We start from the raw sequence: 16,959 nt of genomic DNA, 5'->3' as shown, positions 1-16,959 counted from the left end.
TCTGTTTACAAAGTTTCAGTCCAGTCAGTATTATTTCCTCAAAATTTTGTCATTTTACTGGGCTATTTTGTTTCCGGTTCTGCTGCCGCACTAGTGCGTTATCGCGCGAGTCCTCGCGGAAAAACCGATCATTTATTAACATCTTGCTTTACTGTGTGCGCGCGCACGCGCGTCCGATTGCCCCCGGGGCGCGCAATACATCAAGTGGGGCGTTAAAAATTATCCTATCGGTCGTTCCGCGAAATATACAACATTCGCGAAATGTTTTCTCCGCGGTTAACGCGCTATTTATGCGCAATATTGATAGAATCGCGCGTATTAATGCCGCGTTGTTTATTCAAAACCTGCCCCGTTATCAAAGAAAATAAATACAACCGCCGGTGTCGTGATAAAACGATAAAAACCACGGAGCATGATTAAACTACAAAAACCGCTCAAAAGCGAAGACTACACGCTTGCAGGAAAGGTCGACCGCGACGTACAGTATACTTGTAATTACGATTATTATTCAAATTAATAAGTATCGGTTATAATTATGGGTTAATGTTAGAACTTAATTTCGTTTTAAGTATTTTATTTTCAATCTTCCGTCGCGCAACATAACGAATATTTGCTTCCATCTTGACTTCCCTCTCCAATTACTGCTTAATTAATGTACAATTCTCGTGTTGCTCGGGAAGGGACTAATGTCCTGGAGCATAATAAACGTTCCGTCTGCGTCTATGTCTCCCTCTCCGCCCATTAGGCATCCGCCAACTCGGTTTATATAGGGTGCTCTAACATAAGTTATAAATCATGTTTAGCTTTTAGTCACGTTTAATTTCTGACGGAAATAAAATATCCTCAAATTTTTTCAGACAGTTGATGTTTTTCCTCAAACCATTTAGATATTTTATATAAATTTTCGCAGAAAATAACGTCAAATTCATATAATAAATAGCAAATCATAACGCCAGGCCATTGATTAAAATTGCGAACAATAATTTATGTAAGTGACAGTGGCATAAATCAAAGCTTTTATGTAAATGCGACACGCAGCTTCGATTTGTAGCTGTAAATTAAATTCCCGCGTTACGGAAATTTCACCCGCCGCGTCGCTTTCAAAATAAATGACCGATATATATGTTAATGCGACGCGGTCGCGCGCGATTATCGCCGGCGCCTAATTCGCATGATCGAATTCGGGGGCTTCCGGTGTTTTCGTGTCATCGGCTGTGTTATATTGCGCTATGCACTATCGGGCGACGACGCCGTGGATAAATCAATCGAATTATCCGCACGCCACACACAAGCGTGTCGTCGCGACAATCATTACCACCAGTATCGCCACTCTGTCATTATAAAGGCGATTTTGTCAAAAAAGAGAGGGAGGGAGAGAGAGGAAGGGAGGGAAGAGAGAGAGGGGGGATTATTAATTAATAGGAACACACAGCTCTTTGTGCTATACGCGATAGTGCTCTTATATATAGCGATTATTATATTTATTTATTTTCTCATGTAAATGATGAAAAACTATTGTAACATAAATGTAATTTTAACATAAATAAACAATATGTATATATAGAAATTACTACCACTAATTTTGTTTAATCAAAGTACGGCATAGCTCATAGAAAATAAAATTATTTTAATTTCCTGAATAATAATTTTTTATGGATTATGTCAAACTGTTCAAACTCCTCTGATTGCCACTTAACGATAACACCGCAAAAAACGAGTACTGTATATAAAACTTCAATCTGATTCTTTTTAAGATAAGCGAACAAGACAAAAATTTCTTTACGAAATCTCATCGATATTAGCTTTTAAACTATTCGTATTCGAAACGCAATTGCAACAGCAATCTAACGATATTTAATGCGCGTATACTCGTATAGCATTGCGTACGGAATACAAACAGTCGCGTAGCGCATTATTGTCACTGAGATCAGAAACCTCCGGATGATTCGCGGTCTGTTTTAATCGCGACAATAATGCATTCACCGGTACCGTCAGCAACGAGACTCGATTATCGTATCTCATTATCAAGAGCGATAATGTTCGGTCGCGGCGGCCGATTGTCTCTGCGAAATGACTATCGAAATGCATCGAAAAGTCATCGGTTGATCGTTAATTTATTATTGGCCGTTTGCTCGATTTGTTTCTCGCACAAATGTCGAACTGCAAACGGACGATAATTAATCAATCTCGTGCAAATCGTTTTTACACGGAAATTAGGTATTTCATTCATAGGCAAAATGTGAGAATGCGAAACGCGAAGTTTCATCACAGATGAGAAAAGTTATTTTCGTAATAATATTGATTATACAATAAGTGATATTTGAGGTCGAAGAATTAAAAATACAATTGTTTAAGATATTGCTTTTAAATTATTAGATAAGTGCTTTCTAAGTAATTAATGTTATTAAGTATTTATTGCATAGATTTAATTAGAAATGTTTATATGACTCATAATAAAATTATATTGACAAATAGAACAATGTCGATCGTCGGCAACTTAATTAACCAAAATTTTTCTTATACAGATAACTCTTGAATAACACGATTAATGATTCCGTGTTGAATACTATGCAACTCAGGACTTCAGATTCATATAAAATTGGCATTTGGCTCCAAGGGATTATTTTAAAAATTAAAAAAAAACAAGCTCTACTCTCGTATCTATGTATGTGCATTTCTTTTATTGAGTATTATTCCAATTTTGTGCAACTCAAGTACTGTGTTATTCAAGGGTTGTCACAATTTTTTACCGTGCTATTCGAGATTCCGTGCAATTCAAGTACCATGTTATTTGAGGGTATCTGTATATATATGTATATATATAAATTGACTTTTCTCTGTGTAGGAGAAATACTAAATATTATACATATATAGGTACATATATATGTGTGTGTATATTTCTAGTACATGTTTCTACAACATTGCAGAGAAGTTAATTTTTTGACATCTTTATTAAAGAAATACTGAAAGTTTCAAATTTGTCACATATGTGATGACAACCAATACAAGACAAGCGACTGCAGTTTTGAATGAAAAGAAGTAAATTTTCGTGCAATCATCGAGCTCTAAATTTTCGAAGCGATGCCGTTTGCTGGCATTTCGCGCGACGCTCCTCTAGGCACCGTTTCATCGTCGGGCCAGTAAAAACTTGGAGTGTTACTCTACTCGAGGCCTGACAGATTTACTGCCTCGGCCCTGCTTCCATCCGCGTTAATTACGAGATTTTACCTTTGCGCCGCGCGAACTGCCGGCGACAGGGAACTTTGGACGGCGCGCGGCGCGGCGTAAAACTTCACCCGAGCTTGACTTCGCAGGATTTGCCTCCTCGTCTTACTCTCGTCATAAAGCACGCTGCCACATTTCATACGCGGGCACCGCTCGTCGATTCTCTCTCGAAAATTTCTCCGTGAAACTACTCGGCAGTTTCTCCACCTTGTATTCCTCGTCTATCTACAAACGGAATGGCCAACGTAGGAACCGAGAGGTAAAATTTTGATTCTGAGTTAATAATACAGTCGGCATGCGTAAGATAGTTGCCAAGCATCGTAAGAAGATGTATATAGGTGTAGATGTTTCCAAATGTGCTCCGTCGTATAACAAGACAAGTTTTCTTTGTTATAAAAAAATATCTTTCTTGTGGATTATGATAATGCTGCAATAATACAATTTTACTTTATTTGAGATGTGATTAGTTGATAACAGCATTTATGTCAATTTCTACCAATGTAAATTAACTTTAATCGCGGTTTAACTGACTTTCCTTTTCTAGTTCTTAAAATTAGAGAAAGATAAAAGGTAAGTTAAACCAAGATCAAAGTTAAAATCTGCATTGGTAGGAACGGATATAAAACTGGTGAGATCTTGAAACTATAAATATATTTCCTTCTCATTTGATTGAAAAGTATTCTTGTGAATAGAATGAATAAGAAATCAATCATAATTTAACGACAAAACATGAACCATGATTTAAACATGACGCAATAGGGAACGACCGATTTGTTTATTTACTACGTGTAACGCATCTCGGAATTAGAATAATCCCAAATGCTTAGAATAATAAATAATGTATCTGTAGGTGTACGATCATGGCGAAAGATTAAGCTTTCTCAGACAGAAAAAAGGATGAATCAGAGATCGACCAGCAAAAATAAGATTGACGATTCCGATTTGTCAAGCGCATTTATCGGCTCGACTGCCTGAATCCAACTGTCTTATTAATGCATCGACATGTCCGTCATTCGTTCTCTTTAGCGCACACAATAACAGTTACAATAACGCATACGCACGAACTCTCTTATTCTGAAATTTGCTACCGAGTGTTTCGTATGTACTGAGTACAATAAATATACAGGTGCCTGCATATTTGAATTCGGAATTTAGATGTTAATAGGGAGACTTGCATTAGCATACATTTGCGACGCGATCTACAAATTCCGAGTCGTCGTGGAACATTTGATACACTTTTGTCGTGGGCGAGCGTATTATACGTTAATGGAAACGTCGACCATAATGTGGTCAAACCGCGTGGGACTCTCTTCTCAGGCTCGTATTATCAAGTCTAATGTATAATTCACACGTGCGGGCGTGCAGGAAATAAAAGATTACTTTGCATACTTCAAGTATCGTGCTGTTTTTCTCCATGCAAAGCAAATATTTGCTCGAAAGGAAATTGACGGGGAACTCCGGGAGCCAAATTTATGTCTCGAGGCATAACGAGTAATCATCCAAAATAAATATTTGTTTGACAGAAGGAGTACGCTTGATAAGAATGTATTTTTTAAAACGCATTTTTCAAAATTAATCTTGTATAAAAAGATAATTTTATATATATATATATATATATATATATATATGTAGACTATATAACACTTACTACATTAAATTATGAAGTAGTCTACCACGTAAGGCAGTTGGCTCACGATCCAGAGGTCCCGAGTTCGAATCCCACCAGGTAAGTGTTTTTTTCAAATACGAGAAAATATTTATAATCATAGACTGCATCTTAAGAAACAAATTTAGTTAAAAAATAGTAATAATATTTTTTTTGGGGGTGTACCAGCATTCTGTTAGAAAATGTAAGGCGCAACAAGGGGTAGTCACGAGGCCCTGATAAGGAAAACATGATCAGGTAATTTTAATTCTCAACGTTACATTTACGATCGGGGCCTAACAAGGACTACCTGATGAGCTCCTAATCAGGCGTTAGGGCATGCTTATTAGGTCCCCATTAGGGCCTATCCAAAATTTCTGCTCGGGTAAGAATAAGTCCGGAACACATATTTTTCAAACGAAGAAATTTTGTCGTCGAATGTTCTTGGAAAATAGTGGACAACTTTTAATATTACTATTATATATTATTTTAACTATATTATTATTTAAAGTAATAAAATATTAAGATATGCTCTCTTTCGGCTTGGACAGTAGCGTAGTTTTTTTTTCCCAATTCTTTTCTGTTTTTTTAACCGTGTTTCTCGGGTAACGAACGACCGAAAAATTTCGTATATTCCCGTAATATCGGGATATCCGAAAGTTCCGCGCGGAAATTATTCGGCCACCTTTTTCTTCGCATTTTTCGCGAGCCGGATGCCGCGCGATTGCCGCCGCTGGCGGGGGCGAACTTTTTTATGAAAATCCAGTTGCCGAGTCTTATTGGAATTGGCAAGCGATCGCGTAGCGTAGAGCCCTCCACGAGGCGATACCGCTCTTTTCCGTTTCGCAATTTTATAAATCGAGTGGAAAATGGCGTCATGTCGCGTATAAAAGTTCGTTTTGGCCGAATTTTCAAGCGGTGGTAAATGACAGTTTCGTGTAACTTGGCGCAACAGCTCGGAAGGGCTGCAATTTTAATTTATTTTCGGCGGATGGAACAAATCGCGCGCATCATTTCGTGCGTAACATCCATATTCGTCATCACGCACGATGTTGTAAAACTGTACGACACGCCGCATTTTCGGGCGGGATTTTATGTAATCGCTCGCGCGTGTATTTGGCATTTGGTTGAGCACAACTAAAATGAATTATATTCAGCGTTGCTACGATTTGCAGCTGTTGAAAAAGCTGCTAGAGATTTCTCTTTATTTCGAGCAATACACTTTTTTTTTCTCTCTTATTAACTGGAAAATATATTCGACATTCTTTTTCATTATATTCGCAAAAATATATAGGAAAATTAAAAACATTAATGTATTTTTGTCTTCTTAATGAAATGGTTATATATATAAATGGAGAAAATGAATCCATAATGCAATTCACTTTACATTTAACTTAATTTTATAGTCTGCATATTTAAAGCATAGAAACGAAAACGGGAAGTGAATAATAAGAGAATCTAAATTTGATTCATATTTTTTAATCTGTAATCAAATTTATCTTTATTGAATTTATCTAGAAAGTCGCCTCGCGGTTTTGTAGCCTCGCAAATTCTCTTTAAAAAATGTTGGATGTACATTCTTCTATACCTCCCACGCGCACGTTTGCCGTGCGCGCGCGATTGTGTAATTGGCAAATGAGATGGCGCGGCGTCGAGACGTCCTCGAACGATGGTCGAATATGCTATTTCACGGCTGCGATACGCAATTGTTCCGCGAAGGAAAGGAGACGAGAGCCAGCCGCCTCATCGATTCGCGCCCCGGCGCTCTGCACGTGCACGCACACGCGCGCACGCGCCGCCCGCTCACCGATTAATTATCGAGATATCTCACGTCGAACGCGCGTGTTTGCGGTCGCGCTCTGCACGTGCACCCCGCAATGCAACATCCGCGTGATGCATTCATGCGGGCCCGCGCATTCAGCCCGTCCTGCATATAAACGCAAACGGGGCCGCGCGTTGAGTCCCGGAAGCCGCCGATCGCCTTTCCCCATCTGCATACATTTTTCAGGAGCTTCGGGATCGATCGGATCGAAAGAAAAAGGAGACGAAGAAAATTCGCAATATTCCTCCAGTGGGCGCGTGGGGTGTATTTTACACCCCATGCACGACAACTTGTAAGAAATAAAAATGTTCTGGACTCATTACAATACAAAACTAATTGTTATCGAAAAAACGTTAAAATTAACGTTTGTATCCTATTAATATTTATACTTTAAGATATGTGCAATAATGAATAATATTAAACAGAAAATAAAAAACATTAATTGTTTTAATATTTACAGCATATAAATAATGTGAGGTGTAATTAACACTCCACGCGCCCACTGGAGGGTTAATATTACATCGTTGTTACATCACTATGAAGATTTCAGACTAAGAAAATTAAGTTGTAAACGATGCGATCCTTCGCGTTTTCGTCAAGGATTAACGCCCACGTTGCGGGATAGACATGTGGGAATTTCCGTTCCGATCTGATTTACAGGATGTCGAGTAGTTACAAGGGACGGACGCGCGATACCTGCCTCGGAAAATCGAACTCTTTCGCATTAGCAAATGAACCGTTACGCTGATCGACTCGCTCTTCCGATGGACGCTACTCGCCAAAAACGAAGGACCACGATTCAGTTTAATTAGATTAATGGATATCCCGCATAGCTCAATGTCCGGCGTAGGCTTTGGCTTTTACTGTTATCGGCTCGTGCTTTCCATACGTTTTCTTTACCAATACATTTGCATACGTTGCCTCTCGTTGATCGTTGATGGAAGAGTATAGTTAACTGTTATCCGTATTTTTTACGTAAAGCTCAATACCTATCTAACGAATAGAATTTCTCATGCATAATAATAGCGGAATAATAGACATGTAAAATAAAATTGACTTACATAAAATAAATTATTTTTCAAATTAATTCAGGCAATAAGAGCCGAGCGTGATATTTAGCCGCTAAGATATATTTTACAAAGCTAATAATTACTATACAGTCAAAAGTAGTTACATAACGTACGTTTCGACCCTTTTTGGGGTTATCTTCAGCGCATTGTCCTAACATTAAATTAACATACACTTAGGCTGGTATCACAGGCTGGTTCACAGTCTTCAAGACCGGCTTAAGTAATGTCTTAAGACGTTAATACGGCTCTGTGATTGGTTCATGACATCTTAAGATTGAACTTAAGACGGTCTTAAATAACTATATGAATACCGGCCTAATAGCTATAAAAGAAAATAAAAAAAAGAAGGTCTCATTTAGCTATAAGTGTATGTTAATTTAATGTTAAGACAATGCGCTGAAGATGATCCCAAAAAGGGTCAAAACATACGTTATGTGACTACTTTTGACTGTAGTAATTATTAGCTTTGTAAAATATATCTTAGCGGCTAAATATCACGCTCGGCTCTTATTGCCTGAATTAATTTGAATTTTTTTATATCAGAGCCTCTACATATAAATTATTTTTTTAAACTAAAGTTTTGTTTATAGGAAATGTGGTTTAAAAAGTCTATAATACATTATATGCGGTAAAAGGCTTATAAAATAGAATATTATTCGCTCACATTTGGGGAGAGAGAAAATACGGGTTACCGGAATATATATATGTAATATATAATCTCTGGGATCGTTGAATAATATCGATATCGGTTACTCGGCCGAGGCAAGTTGGCAACGTAAAACGTATGGTGAGAGCGCCGTGCGTGGATCTAATTTAATTTCCAAAACGCCCAGGAGCGAACAACGGACCGGGAAACGAACGGCTGTTCCGCCACCGAACTTCGGTGACTGTCATTAAAACTTGATGGGAAACGTCGCTTGTGCGCCGGCGGCGTCGTCGGTGTTGTTGCTGATCTTGATATCCGACATCCTGGGACATCAGTCGCTTTTGTGATGAAAATTATGACGAAAATTTTTAATCGCGCGGAAGATGTAATTCGAGACCGGTGAGAAGAAGAAAAAGTCAAAATATTTAATTCTTTATTCTGCCCGAAATTATTTTATACAATTTGTATTTATTTTATACGATTTTTATACGGTTTATTTTATTGTCAATTATTCTTGTCGCGTACATCTCAAGTTTCGTAACTCGAGACATAATTAAGTAGAAGTTAATTAGCGCTCTAATGAAGTTAATTAATTTTACTGCTACTTTACTGGCGCTTTAAGAAGTTATATCATTTAAACTCGTTATCTTACGGAAAAATTAAGAGAGCCGGAGGAAATACGATAACTTCATGGCTATCGCCAACCAAGAGAGCTCGCGCAACCTTCAATGAAATAAACTCTTATTTCGGAATGATAGCAAAACTGGCGACAAGTGAAAATGAATGAATTTTTATATTTTCGATGGCAATGTTTGCGTTTATACGTGATTGAGTACGAGGCGAAAGAGGAAAATAAGATGGTAACATGGAGTTGAGGAAAGAGAGAAAGAGATACTTTGAAAATGGGGAAAGCCTTTTCCTTCAAGATTTAAACGCTACCGGATATTAAACTGGTTGGACAGGGCGGCGTAGCGTTGCTCTTAAAAAATGTCGAATCGACTGATTTTAATACCGATCCTACTAGTTCAAAGCCACGGCGCGCATTTACGTAATTACGGATCATGGCTCACTCTTTGCGTGAATTTGTCGAGCAGGCTCTGATTATTCCAAACGTGTGCTCTGTCTCGAGAGTCCAGACGGTTTCTCCAGTATTTTATTGGAAGGATAATTAATTGAGAGGCAGGTGCGCCGATGAACGAGCACGCGTCGCTAAAGAATCATATAAATGGTTACGTTGAAGCCCATTATTCGCGATTTATTTCCTTAAATAGGATAATTTTCCACGGTGATATAAAATGATTTAGTGCATCGAACAGCTACGCTATATTAAGCTATCAAAAAAGAATTAATAATCGCGAAATTTTCAGCACATTCTACTTTTAGTAATTGTTAACTACGCTTTTAATAAAATGTGTACAATGCTATATAAATGATCATTGATCATCCTGTTGTTTATAATAATATAGAAATTCGAGCTAATCTATAAATATGTTAAATTAAAAGCTTCGATCCAGATTGCAATTCAAACTGCATTCTTTTTATTATTGAAATAGTTTTTGATCAGCTTGTCGCATGGTAATTGCTTATGTTTTCAATTGTAATTTCAATGGCGATATTGCTTTCAGCGACGCACGTTAATCCCAGCGATACGTCGAGCTAAGTTATCATCTAATTCTGAGTTGCGCGCGCGGAAATTTAATCCCTCAATCGGTTGTTTGTCAAGCGGCGAACGGGAAGAGAAGACATACGATCCGGAAATTATTGGACACGTGTGATTACGTTAATTTCTGGTCGAGATTATATCGTGCCCGGCATTGTGCGCCGGCAATAATATCACAATCACGCGAAGCTCGGTCGCCCGAAGTTTCCGTGGAGCGATAAACTCCGGGATTAGATTTATTTTCTAATTGCACGTACATGTTTGCCGCCCGCATAACATCCTGCCTGATATATGCATATTGAGAAATTACGTACGCCCGATCACAAATCTAAACTATATACAAAATTGTATAAATCTTTGTGCGAAGCGCAGCTTATAAATTCACTGATAAATAATTATTTGCAGCACTCAACTGTTGTTATATTTATGAAATATTAATATTATTAGTTTATTTCCAACATTTTTACAATAAGTAACTTTCACTGGAGGTAAAAGCTCTGAATATTTCTGACATTTTTAAAATTCTATTCGCCATTGGACTTTTTTTCATTTAATGCGAAAGTTACAAACATCTCCCGACTCGTATTTTAAATGTTTCACAAATTACTGTTTTATAAATTATGAAATGTCACAACAACCACATATATTCTAGAATCTAGAACATCATCCGCTTCTTATCGATATGAACAGTTGGTTGGAATATATATTTCGCTTATCACAGCAACACGAGATTAACGAGCGGTATTAGAATTTATTGTCACGTTATACGCGTCGACAGACGACACTTCTAATCGCGTAAACCAGTCTTAAACTGACGAGTCGAACGAAAAATTACAGTCTGTCGTCCCCTCTCTCCCCTCTCTCTTTTTTTCTCTGTCATTAAAGATTTATAACTAGTAAGATTTATAACTAGTAAATTTCTAGCTAGCTTATATATCTCTCTATAGTGATATCCATACTCAACAAGACGCGCCGATTACATCCTGAATACATTTTTAATTGCAAGAATCCGAAAGCAAGCTAAGCCGCGTTGTAAATGATACGAGCGGAACGTCTGTCCGTTTAGTTGAGACGAAAACGTCACGCGTTCCGGGAGCAAATTTACGGAGATATTATGTATTTGATACACTTCTCGCGCAAACCCGCACGAGTTTGCGTCGCGATTATCACGGTTGTAAAATAAGAGAAACGCGCCCGTAAAAGATAGAGCACGCGCGGCGCGTGAGCGCGTTCTTTTTTTTCACTCGTGTATTTTGTGTGACTAGAGGCGGAAGAATGATAGATCTTGTGTAACACCACTGTATGCTGACTGGCGCGTTACGTGTTTATCATACAAATCGCTCAATCTCGTTATAACGGAGATTACGTAGCGCTCCGATAATTGGATCAAATTTTTAGGGCATTAAATTGTTACCGAAATAAAATTGTCCAGAAAGAGCAAAATAAAAAACGGATAAAAATTAATTATAAACAGAATAATAAATTTCTTTCGCCAGTATATAGAATAACAATTAAAGTAATTTAAATCGACCGTGACTGGCAATATATAACGTCTTTTCGATATGAACATTGAAAAACTGTGAGCCAACTTGGTTTGTCGGATTCACACAGCACTTTTTCGGATCAATCATCGAGACATTATTAATTTTGACCATGGTTTTGGTCAGTTGATGTAATTTCTAAATTAAATAGTTTTTAAATTTTATTGCGAAAAATATTACCCCAGCCAGGGTTTGAACCTGGAACCTCCCGTATACCGTGCGGGTGTCTTGCCAATTCGACCACTGAGGCTGTGGTAATATTTATCGCAATAACAACTATAAGATGGAGCACCGATTCTTAGGTCGACGGTGTATAATAAACAGAATAATAAATTTCTTTCGCCAGTATATAGAATAACAATTAAAGTAATTTAAATCGACCGTGACTGGCAATATATAACGTCTTTTCGATATGAACATTGGAAAACATTGAAAGACACCCGCACGGTATACGGGAGGTTCCAGGTTCAAACCCTGGCTGGGGTAATATTTTTCGCAATAAAATTTAAAAACTATTTAATTTAGAAATTACATCAACTGACCAAAACCATGGTCAAAATTAATAATGTCTCGATGATTGATCCGAAAAAGTGCTGTGTGAATCCGACAAACCAAGTTGGCTCACAGTTTTTCAATGTTCATATCGAAAAGACGTTATATATTGTTAGTCACGGTCGATTTAAATTACTTTAAAAATTAATTATCTTTTATAATAATTATTAATTATGACAACACTAGATAATTGGTGAATATTAAAGAGTATTCAATATTTGCATGCGATATGTCTGATTATTGTAAAAAATATTATACACGGAGAAAATTTTATAGTAAATATTACTATGGTGTCGCACTAGCTGCGGACCATCGAGGAATTTTAAGTTAAATTACTATGTTTATGGTAAAAATTACGTTATTTAATTGTTTTTAAAACAATAATTATAGTATTTTACCTTGAAATTCCTCGATGGTCCGCAGCTAGTGCGACACCATAGTAATATTTACTATAAAATTTTCTCCGTGTATTTATAATATTATATTTCCCTAAATTAAATTAGAATGGTAACTCACAATGCTTTTTGCCTTTGTGCTTCAATTATGTAGGTATATTAATTTTCCGTTTTATTTAAATTTCAAAAAATTTAATTTAACAAAAAATTGATTAAAAAAAAAAAATTTTTTTTATATGTTGAATCTTACGTAAAGCTAGTGGTGCAGTATATAAATAAATTTATACAAGGGACGAGCACATTGCGCGCACAAAATATCACGGGATTATATCCAAGGAAAAATTGCCTTCCACCCTTTCCCGTATTACGCGATCGGGGACTATTGCATGCATGGTAATTTTGGTGCTTTGCGAATTTGGGATTCGATTTACGGCCCCCGTCGACGTGCATATTTCGAGTAACGAACGTGATGCCTAGTACGCAGAGGGGGTCGTAATTCAAACCCGTTTATAATGCCCGTTAAGCATTTTTTCGGTTCTCCCTTTACTTCCCGCGTCACTCTTTACACTGGGAAAAATAGGGGGGAAAAACGAGAACAAAGAGAAATGCGATTTTCCAACGGTGCGCGTATCGTTTCCAACAAGGCTATCCGCGAATAGTCGATCTGTTTGCTCGTACGCAGCGCATGCACGCGCGCCTTTGAAAACGTGCTCATTTGAAAGAGCACGAATGAGAAAGAGCGGGAGAGAGAAAAAGTTGAAATCGAATGCAATACTGCGCATCGCGGATTTGAAGCAGGCCCGTGAAAGAAGCTGTGGAATGGTCGCGTAACCCGGGCGTATGCTACTCGCGTGTGCACGCTTACGTGTTTACACGAGAATGGTCGAACAAATATCGGCGCGGCGCACGCTGCTCCCGCGATCTTCGATTTTCGGTTATTTCATTTAGCGAGTGATGCGTATTTCGCGAACGAGACGAGACTAACACCGAGTCCGGCGTACCTACGCGCGTGCGGAGGATGAACGTGTTCGATAAATGCAACGGCGATGAATGCACCACCACCACTCGATGCGGACAGAACCGCCGCCGCCGCCGCCCCCCGTTCTCCCCATGCTCGATGCGTAACGAGCGATTCCAATTTCGCCGCTTGTAAAAAGGTCGAACATAGTGCGGGAGCACGAAGTAATTTTTCTGGCGTCGTGTTTCGACGTTAACTGGATGGAAATAACGTGTAATTAACCCTGATAATGGTATTAAGTACTGCAACCGAGACACACGTAATTACACATGCGGAAAGATAACGTGAAACAATAAACACGTAATGTGATTGCGCCATGGTAAAACGATTGCAAAAAAGTAACACGGGCAAAATTTATTAGCTGGAACCATAGAGCGATTAGATTTGTACTGTGGAGTGAGTGAGAACAGATGGCTTGTTAGATCTGAATTATTTATAAGCGATAATTGTGCTATTTATGAGATAATTATGTGAGATTACTATTTATGGAATAGTAATAATGGATAAATATTAAATGGAGCATTAATCATCCTCCCTTAGTCCTGTATTGCATATGCGCGTTTCGATATCCCGCGCGCCGTTTTTTTTATGGGAACAATTCCCATACGTTCACATGAGAACAATCTGTCCATTAACCCGCCCTCCGCCCGATCTCGATCAAAGCAGTTTTACTGCCTATAAATTCCTGTTAATTGCCCACGACTCGTTCGTGCCGCGAACAAAAGTGCGGCACGGAGTTTACAATGGGCTACAATTCTCATATCAATTGACGTTATCCAGATACCTACGTTCATCGCGGGGGACAATTTTTTCTGTACAAGAGTCCTCGTAAAAACAGTTTCTATTAATTTCAAAATAATTTATGATTTTATATTATAGTTTAATGACATGATCGCGTTAGAGTATAATTTTATCTTCAAATTGTCCGACCTTTTAATCTTCCTCCTTCTTTTAATTTAAACGATTAATATGAAGACATCGCGGTCTTACTTCGTCTTAAACCGGTTGACAGTTCACGGAGAGGAAAGAGGAGAAACGTGCCCGCGGCAAAAAGCGCTTATTTAGCGGCGCAAGAAGTGAGAGTGGACCGCACCAGAGCTGCAGCGCGGCGCGACGCGGCGGTGACTCGATCAGGAAGTAGCGCTATGGTATAGTAATCGCTGCCGGACCTTTTTCCATCTTGCCATCCCACCGTCCTGCCGCGTATTTTGCGTAATTGGCTTCCTCGAAGAGCCTCGATGCGATGCTGCGGAACGGCACGAGCCCGAAAAAGGCGTAGTTTCCCTATCGCGTCTCGGCGATCAGCCCTTTTTACGGTAATCACATAACAACGGGAGCGTAAAATTCATAAGCGGCGAAACGGTCGCCGAGCTTTTTTAATATAACGACGTGTATTACCTGTAAGAACGTTCTTTTCAACCCGCTTCTCCTCCTTCTCTCTCTCTCTCTCTCTCTCTCTCTCTTTCTCTCTCTTATTTTATTTTATTATCCTTTAAAAAACATTAAATGAAAGTCGAAATCAAAGTCGAAGTAAGTCCGCGTTTCAGTTTTTCAAATTGAGATCAGATTCAATCAGGATCAATATTATAAAAATGTATCTTAATTTGATATTATAAATCTTTTTTGTAGCAGTATCTCTAACATATTTCTCAATAAAATTTGCTTGACTTTACAAAGCTCGACGCAGAGAGCGAATATCTGCGAAGTCGAGGAAACTCGTCTGAGAAACGTCACTTTTGCGCAGGACGACGACAGATTGGGGAACAACGGCGACTGTCGACGACGTCTCCCTCGCCCATTATGTGCCTTCCGCTGACATGTGTCTTTTAGGGGATGCTGCATCACTCAGGGTCATTTCCCTCTCGTTGACTCGCACGCTCGGCTGCGCGATAAAACGCGGTAAAGGCCGAAACTTGTGCGGCCGCGCGCATTTTATATTCTCTCGGGATGATTATTCGCAAGGATCCGTCTACCTACTCGGTGCACGCTATCGCGCTTCATTATTCCGTATATGTTCGCGGTAGTTCGACCGTAATACCTCAACCGAAAAAGATATAACCCGAAGAATAAGCCTGTGAGCCATAGACACTTGCCAGTAGCGAAGAATTTTTTGATGTTTTTTTTTTTCTAAAATCTTGACTGTGTAAGAATTTATCATCAGAATTTTGTGAATAATTAATAATTTTACAGCATATACTTTATGCGTGTTTAAGGCCAAGGTTACGAGTATTCTCTTGAATTTAATAAAATGTATTGTGAATATATTGTGAAATGACAACTTTTTATTAGATTAGAATGATACTCTTATACATCTACGGGAAGTAATATACGCAGGATATTTCGCCGTTATCGCATCAATGACAGGTTCTTTGATCAAACAGAAGTATAGACATTACTCAAAGAGAATGTATTCCGTCGTATTATATTCAATTCTATTGTCCTCGTGGAAACTCAGTGCCGAATCCATCATTAAAACGTAATGCGATACCCTGTATACAGAGTGTCTCGCTAATTGAAGTTAACTAATGGATACTGTGTGCTGTGATTATGGACACCCATTGTACGTATACACATGCGTTTTTCATTAGAAGCCCGGAGAATGGAGGGGATCCTATAGTGAAGGTCGAACTTCCTCGATGTCGATAATGTCAACATTTCTAATCCTGTTTTCTATGTTATATATCTATATCTGTCATTGTCTAACGAGAGGCGTTTGTCCTTGTTCGATTGCTGCGCCATCTCTCGCTACACGCAATACTGCTTATCCTATCAACCTGAATGTGCTTAAAACTTTATTAAAGAAAATCTTTTTTTCTAGGCGTTGAATCTTAATTCTATTTACACAATATTGTTCCTACATGTTGTCCCTACCCCGCCTGGGTGTCATTTTATATATATAAACTGCAGTATTTTTGTTATTGTCGTCAGGTGACAGCTGTATGTGCCCAAATTAGTAAAATTTTTAAATTTTTTTCGTTCCCGATATGAAATCGTATGTCGCGGGGTAGATTTTTGTGCGTACTTTAATTCTGTAAAAGAATTTTGCAATTCTGTAAAGCCAATTCAAAGATTTCTTGTAATAAATAAATGTCGGTAACTACTGCCACTATCCCAGGATTCCCTTAATTTCTCTTCTCGAGCTTCGGATTGTCTTTCATTTGCTTTCTTTGTTAAGTCGCGAGATATTATTTAACATGTCGGAAGAGAGACCCGAGTCCGGCACAGAAGTTTCTCTGATGAGCTTAAACCATCTAGGCGAGTCGACACTAATCTCTCGTTACATAATTAGGAGTTAGAGCATGCAATCCGCGGTACATATATACACCGAGGAAAAGGTAAAGGAGGAGAGAGTGAGAAAAAAAGGTGGAAAAAGCTGCGAGAGCGG

General features: G+C 38.4%; 1 protein-coding gene across 3 annotated transcripts in view; it reads left to right on the top strand.

Annotated features, from left to right (window-relative positions):
* Positions 1 to 16,959, top strand: part of LOC139808926 (CCR4-NOT transcription complex subunit 6-like) — a 386,829-nt gene that overhangs the window by 181,240 nt on the left and 188,630 nt on the right. Inside the window, exon 4 of one of the 3 annotated variants that reach the window (XM_071771469.1) lies at positions 15,319 to 15,622. The exons of the other annotated variants lie outside the window; for them this stretch is intronic. Coding sequence (XP_071627570.1) covers positions 15,319 to 15,404 — 86 coding nt within the window. The 3' untranslated portion in view covers positions 15,405 to 15,622. Of the gene's footprint in view, positions 1 to 15,318; positions 15,623 to 16,959 lie in introns of those variants that run through there. 3 annotated transcript variants of the gene reach the window in all.

This window comes from Temnothorax longispinosus, chromosome 1 (assembly GCF_030848805.1).
Source record: "Temnothorax longispinosus isolate EJ_2023e chromosome 1, Tlon_JGU_v1, whole genome shotgun sequence".
Taxonomy (NCBI): Eukaryota; Metazoa; Arthropoda; class Insecta; order Hymenoptera; family Formicidae; genus Temnothorax; species Temnothorax longispinosus.
Note: the sequence above shows the minus strand (reverse complement) of the source record. Positions and strands in the feature narration are given on the sequence as shown.